The sequence below is a fragment of the Sphaeramia orbicularis genome, chromosome 12, assembly GCF_902148855.1.
Source record: "Sphaeramia orbicularis chromosome 12, fSphaOr1.1, whole genome shotgun sequence".
Lineage (NCBI taxonomy): Eukaryota > Metazoa > Chordata > Actinopteri > Kurtiformes > Apogonidae > Sphaeramia > Sphaeramia orbicularis.
In genome coordinates this window covers 60,219,207-60,228,610 of record NC_043968.1, presented here as the reverse complement: position 1 = coordinate 60,228,610, position 9,404 = coordinate 60,219,207, and the positions used below count along the sequence as shown (strand labels likewise).

Below are 9,404 nucleotides of genomic sequence, written 5' to 3'. Positions count from 1 at the left end.
AAATATTTCTTGAAGGGGGAATTTAAAAAAAAACCCAGAAAAAACAAACAAACACCGGAATAAAAAGTACTTGGTAAGGTAGCAGTGGGTTCCTTCATTAATATGACAGATATTAACTGCTTCAGATCCACCAGAGCTACTTCATATGTCAACTGCAAAGCCCCTTAAATTATGTTTTATAGAACAACAAACCTGAACGCATATCTAACCCTTTCATGCATACTGGTCACTACAGTGGACAGCTGTTCAAAGCTGTTCTCTTGTATATTTATGAATTTTGTTGGTTTAGTTCCATATCAGCCACCACAGTGGACACTTATGCATCATCCCATACACTGCAATTTATACCATTACTGTAAATTTGCTGTTCTAGATAAACCTGATCTGCAGTAACATGTCTGAGTGTATTGCTATTTGTTATTGCACTGCAATTCACTGTTTTGTTTTGTTTTTTTTGCATATTATCTTCATGCAGGTATGTTAAAATGTGAGAAAACATCAGATTAGCAGCATTAAACATGTTTTTATTTCATAGTTTTCACACAGTATATCAGTAAACATATGTTTCTTTGCTTCTTTAGCTGAGTGGACATTTTTGTAACTATGAAAAATAGGTTTATACATTTATTTCTTTTTTTTTCATGCCTTAAGAGGAATAAAAACACTCAGGAAAAATATCTTCATTAAGCTTTTCATAATTCATGCATGAAAGGGCTAATATTCAGTATGTGTTTTACATTGTGTATTGTTGTTATCCTTCTGCAATCATTTAGAATATGCATTATAACATTTTTCTGTATTTCTCCAACTGAACACAGGTCACTGGTAATAGTTTACTTTTCTGATTCTGTAAAAGTCGTTCCATGGACAAGTGTTTGTTACTTAACATTCTTTACAAATGCTTTGACACTTGTATGTTATTGTTGTTCTCAGTCTACCTATGTAAAATGTATCTGTGCCCGTTAAATAAACCATATAAATAGATATTATGGTTAAAAAAACAGTAATTTTAAGTCAAGTCCAGTTAAACACACCATTCTCTCTGGATTCTGGTCGGTCTCTTCTAACAGATAATTACACCTATAAAACAAACAAAAAGAGACTGTTTTCAGCATTGGTAACATGTCCCACATTGTCCCACACAAGACATACTCTTTAGTTTGTTGGGATCTTGTCATAATAATGATGTCTTATATGTTTATTGCCAGCAGAGGGCGTCAGATCCACGGATAGACAGAGAGCAGAAGTCTACCAGAGCCCAGTTCCCAGGTTCATACTGTATTTGTCTGTAGGTCATTTCTGGGTCTTATTTTAGCTTTATAATGTACGCTGCTGTACAGCCTGCTGACCTTATAAAATGTACTGTAAGTGTTCAACCAAGCCAGTTCATGGAAAGACAGAAGCTGAATGATCTTCATTGGCTGTAGCTGCTAATATGAAGTGTTAGAATCAAATCTAATTAATGCATTTTTCTGCTTTTGATAAAGGATAGTAGACGTGTGCAGATTCTTATAGGAAAATACAACAGGAAACAAGATTTTTCACAGTCTTTAAATATAAAACAGTTTATGTGTTTTCTCATGTGATGCTCCTGTCATCTTCACAGAGTCATTATGGGCTGGGGTTCGCTGACAAATAGCCTGATCTTTTGGAGAAAATATGCCTCATCACTTTGAACAGAGAGTGAAATGAGAAGATGTGTGCCACTCTCATATCTGTATGCTAAATATGAAGCTGATTTGCTCCGGTTGCCTGGCAACCCAGCAGTGACGACAAGACTCCAGAAAGAGTAGCTTCAGGTCTAACACACCCAGGACAAGTCACTGGGTTACACTGGGTTTTCTTCTATTCTTTCTGTCTTTTTTGTTTGTTTGTGTGCTTGCTTCTTTCTTTCTTTCTTTCTTTCTTTCTTTCTTTCTTTCTTTCTTTCTTTCTTTCTTTCTTTCTTTCTTTCTTTCTTTCTTTCTTTCTTTCTTTCTGTCTTTTTTGTTTGTTTGTTTGTTTCTTCTTTCTGTCTGTTTTGCTTGTTTCTTTCTTTCTTTCTTTCTTTCTCTTTTTTGTTTGTTTCTTTCTTTCTTTATGTCTTTTTGTTTGTTTGTTTGTTTGTTTCTTTCTTTCTTTCTTTCTTTCTTTCTCTTTTTTGTTTGTTTGTTTGTTTGTTTGTTTGTTTGTTTGTTTCTTTCTTTCTTTCTTTCTTTCTTTCTTTCTTTCTTTCTCATCATGCAGACCCTTTTTGTTGGGCAGTGGTTCCTGTCCTTGGTGAACATACTGTATGTTCTGCGGTGACAGTGGTGAAGGTCAGCAGAGGTACAGCACCAGACAGCTCCATTCCAGACCATCTTTACAGTATCGCCTTTAATGTTGCACAGACTTAGGACCAGACTGAGGGGTCTCTCATTACAGGGTCTGAGTTCCCTGTAGTCGTGTTGGCACATGCTGATGACATTATTGTTATTTGCGACTATTGAGAAATGAACAGAGAGCTTGGTTTTATATGTGATGGCCTTATGGGCTGGAGCACCCTAGGTAACAGCCCTGGTCTCTCAGGGAACTGGGGATGGGATAAAAGGGGCATTAAGGGTCATTCAGGACTCCTGAATAAGGCATCAAAGTAGACCTGCTGAAGGAGGTGCAGCAGTTCCTGGTGGATTTCCTGTGGTCTGGTCTGCACTGGTTCAGAGCATCAATCCTATATCTCCCTGTGGTAGAAGGAGGACACAGACTCATCGACATCATGTCCAGACTCTGTATGGTACATGTAGCTTTGGTCTCTACAGCAGTGGTTCCCAACCTTTTTTGGCTCGTGACCCCATTTTAACATCACAAATTTCTGGCGATCCCAGACATTCAAAATGGAAACTTTTTTTGCTAAAATTAATTTGTTTTTGATCATGTCATAGTTTTCTATACTATGTTGCAAATAAATGTTAATTTTAGACGACATTTAAGCAATGTAATGTATATTATTATGGACGGAGGCAGAAAAGCCAGGTGTAGATTACTGCACAAAGTGAGAATTTTATTTTCCTTGGTCAGGATATGTACAGTCAGTCCAGCTTGGATTTACAAGGCTGACAATTAATACTGAACAAACAATAACTCAAACTATGAATTATGAAAGAGCTGCAGCATCTGAAACCGACCACAATGAACATGTGAAAGATAAACAGTACCACAGTGCTTCAGTTTCAGCTTCACAGTTTGTCATGTCTATTATGGATTGGGATTGTCTCTGTCAATTTTTTATTAGTAAGGGTTTTTTTTTTTTTTTTTTTTTTTTTTTTTTTTTTATCAATTACTAGAAATTTCAGGTGACCCCATCTGAATTCCAGGTGGCCCCACGTGGGGTCCAGACCCCAAGGTTGAAAAACACTGCTCTACAGTGTCAGCTAAAGAGGACGTCTGAAGCTGGACTTGAAACCAGGCAGATGCTGAAGCTCACGCAGACCAAGAACAGAAATGGGTCTATTTGAGAAGCCAGTGTTTCCTAATAAGCTAGTGGTCAAACACGTTGTCTATCTGGGGTTTATTGAGGCTGACATCATCAAAATAGGTTAAAATATCAATGGAAACCCTTTGTGTCCACCAGTGTGCTGAGGAGGACTGTGGATGAAGTCAATACCACTGGTGGCTTCTTTCCACCAGTACAGAACCGGCGTCGTGCTGATTTGCAAAGATAATCTTGAAACTCACTTGGTTCTGAATGCAAAGACACATAATAAACTGAAAACTTAAAACAAAGACCCACAAAGGGGCTTTTATTTATAGTCCAACAGTGGGTGGATGCCAAATTGTTTGCCAGTGTTACTAATAGTGTGTATGAGTGGGTATGTGAGGGAAGTTCCGGTGTCTGTCGCTAAATTTAAGAACATTAACTAAACTATTACACAAATCAAATGACTGTGAATTCATTTATGTATTTTACTATATTTACATATACTGTGTTTTATTTACCTTTATTTCACATTAGTAAAGTCATAACATTGTGAGTGTAATAGGTTGATGACAACTTCTGTGTGGATTTGAGGAAACATGGAATTCAAATGCATTTTGAGTTCTACCTCAGCGATGTGTCTGAGTGGAACCATTACACCACAGGAGGATACTCAGAACCTGTTATTGTGGAGTCTGGGTGGAACCTTTGGCAGCTGGCTCTATGTACAACCTTTTATGCTGATTATTTGTCTTTTGAAGGGTTTCACCTGGAATGTAAATAAAACTGCCATTAACAAGACATTAATTCACATGTGTTTGTGTGCCACTTAACTTCAGTAACATTTATAGTCACCTTCTGCAGCTCTGACTGCTAAGAAACCAACCTAGAATAACCATGACAACCCAAAAATTCAACCTATATTAGCAAAAGACAGAAAGTAAATGCAAATTAAAACTCAGAGATTACCACAGTACAATTCTGTGAAAGCACAGAGTCCTGAAATGGTCAAAATCTGCTTAAAGTGGCCTTAGATGTCAGATAAGGTTTCAGCACTGGGCCACCTAACCCTTCAGCTAACACACTTTAACTCAGTGTTTTTCAACCTTGGGGTCGGGACCCCACGTGGGGTCACGCTGGAATTCTCAAATGGGGTCGCTTGAAATTTCTAGTGATTGATTAAAAAAAAATAACAACAACTTACTAATAAAAAATATATGGTGAGTTGAGAAAGACAATCCCAATCCATAAAAGACATGACAAACTGTGAAGCTGAAACTGAAGCACTGTGGTACTGTTTATCTTTCAAATGTTCATTGTGGTCGGTTTCAGATGCTGCAGCTCTTTCATAATTCATAGTTTGAGTTATTGTTTGTTCAGTATTAATTGTCAGCCTTGTAAATATAAGCTGGACTGACTGTGCAGGGTGGGGAAGCAAAATTTACAATATTTTGAGGCAGGGATTGAGAGACAGTGTATGACCAATTAATTTATTGAAAGTCATGAGAATTTATTTGCCACAAGAAAATTGACATAATAGAAAATGTTTTTATTCTATGTGTCCTCCTTCTTTCTCAATAACTGCCTTCACACGCTTCCTGAAACTTGTGCAAGTGTTCCTCAAATATTCGGGTGACAACTTCTCCCATTCTTCTTTAATACACTCAAAAACTGAAATGTTGACTTTAATTAAATTTATTTTGTCAACAGGTTCCACGTAAATGTATTATGTTAGTTGAAAGCAAAAATGTTAAGTTCATCTAGATGAACAAAATAAATTTAATTAAAGTCAGCGTTTCAGTTTTTTGAGTGTAGTATCTTCCAGACTTTGTCGTAATAGTTTTGCTCATAGTCATTCTCTTCTTTCCATTATAAACAGTCTTTATGGACACTCCAACTATTTTTGAAATCTCCTTTGGTGTGACGAGTGCATTCAGCAAATCACACACTCTTTGACGTTTGCTTTCCTGATTACTCATATGGGCAAAAGTTTCTGAAAAGGTATGGATAATAGTGTTAGGTATGATTATGACATCAATATATGTTTGGTTTCAAAACAATTGACGTAGTGCCTGCTGAGAAAAAACAACTAAATGTTCATTGTAAATTTTGCTTCCCCACCCTGTACATATACTGACCAAGGAAAATAAAATTCTCACTTTGTGCAGTAATCTACACCTGGCTTTTCTGCCTCCGTCCATAATAATATACATTATATAGACTTATTGTCATCTAAAATTAATGCTTATTTGCAACATAGTATAGCAAACTATTACGTGATCAAAAACTAATTCATTTTTGCAAAAAAAAAAAAAAACAACATCTCCGTTTTGAATGTCTGGGGTCTCCAGAAATTTGTGACGTTAAAATGGGGTCATGAGTCAAAAAAAGATTGGGAAGCACTGCTTTAACTCAAACAAGAACAAAACAATCATAAGAATGGAGCTGCACAATGTTTATGTGTGCTAAGATAAGACTTTATTGATCCCACCATGGGAAAATAGCAGTGTTTACAGCTTCAAATATATATATTAAAAAAAAAACAAAGTGCAGAAGTTGGAGTTTACTTTCCTCACTGGCATGTGAAAATACTCTACTCAGAAAATAAATAAGATAAATAATAAAGTGTGAATAAGTGTGATCTCTTTGTCTGCTATACGTAAATGATACCACAAACCAGAACCAAACATAATTTGACTCACCTTTGACTAAGGTCACAAATGGAGTACAGTTACAAATGACTGAAGTAGTTAAGTACATATCTGAAGTACAGTTTAATACCACACACCTCTGCAGAGGGGCTGTATAAAGGCCCTGAGTACAACCTACATACAGTATAGAAATAAAAGCAGCGGTGGATGGAACAGCAGTAAGGATCTGGTCTGTGGTTGTTCTAGTCGTGCGGTATCGGTGTGCTCGTGCAGACAGGCTGCCGTTGATTGGTCGGTGCCCAGGCCTGCTCTGTAGCAGCTGCCGTCATCCCATCAGACGTGCAGGCGATGCTGACTCCGCTGGCTGATCCCACTACACGGTGCCACTGTGGATGGGCTGCGGTCTGGGCTTTATTTGGATTATCAGGTACATTACCACTCCATCCTATAATTTCATTATTTCTGCAACATCTAGGCCCTGACTGTGCACCATAGTGTATTATTAAATAGGTTTGTTTTTGTGCACATTCCTTCGTCTTTGTCCACGGTTTGTTATAGTGGGTGGGTTATGCATGCACGTCATATTTTTGTGTAGGAATATTGCCCAGTTTACGCTTGACTACAGAGCTGAAGGCTGTGCTGATGGTTTTTGTGCATGTTGGTGTCGCCCTGCTCAGACAGATGGAAGCTGAGGATCCGGGGCTCAGATGAGATAAGCGTCCTCTCTGTCTCCGCCGAGCTGCTGCAGCGCCGTGCACGCAGGGAAGACGTGGGCACTTTCGACTAGAAAACACCGGAATTTACAGGGATTGATTTTTGGCTCGTGGGGCTCGTGCGTTTGAGGTCGCCCCTTGTGCTTTTGCTTGGATAATGGTCCGCGCGCTGCTGTCCAGAGGTGATGTGAGCTGAACTCGCGGGGGCTGAAGCCGCAGAGGAGCTGTCCGTCCGTCGTGGTGCTGATGCGGCTGTGACCAGAAGTGAAGTTATGGCTGCCGGGAAGTTACTGCTCTACGCCGGGCTCTCTCTGTCTCTGTGCGCCCTGGGCATGCTGGCTGTGGCGATGTGCTCCGACCACTGGTACGAGACCGACGCCAGGAGGTACAGGGAGCGCTGCCGAAGCTTTTCCAGCCGCCGCAAAGACCCGGGTTTCATCTATATCCCCAATAACAGCCTGCCTCTGCGGGCCAGCCGGAGCAGCGGCGGCGGTGGAGGCGGCGGAGGTGGCGGCGGCGGTAGTAGTAGTCTGCCCCGCTGGGAGGAGAAGCTGCTCCTGGCCCGGAACCGGCGGCAGCTGTTCGCGATGAGCGCCGCGGACGAGTGCAGCAGGCAGTATAACTCAACCAATATGGGACTGTGGAGGAAATGCCATCGGCTGGGCTTCGACCAGGAAATCGAAGACCTCATCCGAAAAGGTAAGAATAAAATAAACAAATACAAGAAGCAGCAAAGGGTGAAGTTGATCAGCGTGAGCTCAATGCGCGCTTTGACATGTATATTAAAAAAAAAAAAAAAAAAAAAAAAAAAAAAATCAATTATCCCTCTCTGTGGTGTCTGTGCGTTTGACCAAAGGGCGAACAAGGGCATCGAGCTGCTTTCTTGCCAATACAGACCAAATATAATGTTCTGAAGGCATGCACTGTGGCAGTGTGTGTCAGTATGTGTTGGTAGAATCGGCCTGCGGCTGCAGCTCTCCTGTTCTTTTACAGGAAAAAAAAGGGGGGGGGGCGCATGTTAAATGTGCTGCTGAATACTAGCTTCTCAGGTCTGACTGGTGCTCTGTGCTGTCTAAGTGGTGCTCACCTGACCCCACAAATGCAAATAATGACATAATCATTCCGTGGTGTTAGGGTCCGTGGGCTGAAGCACTCAGCAAGAGACAGGGAAATGTGTGAAGGCCTTATCCAGGTTTACCCAGGATGCAACAGTATTGTTTTTATTTGGGCCTGATGAGCATGGGCTAACGTGATACAACTCTCTGTGCATGTGTGTTGTATTCTGCTGATATTTGATCCTATAATTTAACCCTTTCATGCACAGTGGTCACTACAGTGGACAGCTGTTCAAAGGTGTTCTCTTGTATATTCATGGGTTTTGTTGTTTTAGTTCCATATTAGCCAACACAGTGGACACTTATGTATCATCCCATAAACTGTAATTCATACCATTACTGTAACTGCTGTTGTAGATAAACCTGATCTGCACTAACATGTTTGAGTGTAAAAAATTGTGAATTGTTAGACAAAAAGTTTTTTTTTTTGCATATTATATCCATGCAGGTATGTTAAAATGTGAGAAAACATCAGATTATCAGCATTTATTTCATAGTTTTCTCACAGTATATCAGTAAATACATGTTTCTTTGCTTCTAATATTAAATGCATGGTGTCCAGCTGAGTGGACATTTTGGTAACTCCATGAAAAATAGGATTATTAAAAATCAATCGCATAGTTTTTTTTGTTTTATTTTTGTTTTTTTGTTTTTTTCATGCCAAAATGTCTAGAATAAAATCTTGATTAAGGTTCTCATAATTCATGCATGAAAGGGTTAAAATGAAATAATCACAAAATAACAGGTGGAAAAAGTCCACATGTCTTTACTCTCCTATTTGTGTAAAAGGACTCTGGTAAAAGTGCAAATATTGATTAACTTTTACTGCAATAAAACAGAAAAAGGGCAGGCTCTGAAATGCACTCATAGTATGGAAGTAAATGAGGCGTCTGCCGGCTTTCTGCTTCCGTAAAAAAAACATCATCATCATATTAGAACCATGTAAAAAAAAATGTTCATCTATTTTAATTCAAAAAAATACTTGGACTTCACTCAAATGTACAAATTGTAGTGTCACCACAGAACACAATGACACCCCTTGACTTTTTATGTCTTGTTCTGTGTTTTTATTGTGAACTTTGTTGTATGTGACATGCAGTTATGGATGAATAATGGGATTCAACTACCTTCTGTTTCTATGTATTATTGTTTCATCCTTGTAGGTTGAAACCTTTCAGTGCCTAATGAAGCAAAAATGAAAATGATCGATTATTCTCCTCAAGTACATTAAAAGTAAAAAATAATGAGCCTGTTTTGAAACTATACAGAGTAGAATTATAATTGATGGTTTGATGCAAAGGCAGTCAATAACTTCACTCATAACAGAGCTGAGTGTGAGTTTGACTACACAGAGACTGACAAGGCCTGTATGAGGTTTTACCCTGTGGAATCCCAAGGCTGGTGTGTTTTGAGTGTTTTCTCTCTGTGCCATGTTTCACTTAATCATTCCCACATTGCGTGTCACATGCTTAAAAGAAAAAATAGACATCTA

General features: G+C 39.0%; 1 protein-coding gene across 2 annotated transcripts in view; it reads left to right on the top strand.

Moving 5' to 3' along the window:
• The first annotated feature begins 6,427 nt into the window (after nt 1-6,427).
• Nucleotides 6,428-9,404, top strand: part of tmem178bb (transmembrane protein 178Bb) — a 231,353-nt gene continuing 228,376 nt past the window's right edge. Inside the window, exons 1-2 of one of the 2 annotated variants that reach the window (XM_030148599.1) lie at nt 6,428-6,511; nt 6,762-7,496. In XM_030148599.1, coding sequence (XP_030004459.1) covers nt 7,070-7,496 — 427 coding nt within the window. In that variant the 5' untranslated portion in view covers nt 6,428-6,511; nt 6,762-7,069. The remainder of the gene's footprint in view (nt 6,512-6,761; nt 7,497-9,404) is intronic. The other variant, XM_030148600.1, reaches the window with a different exon arrangement.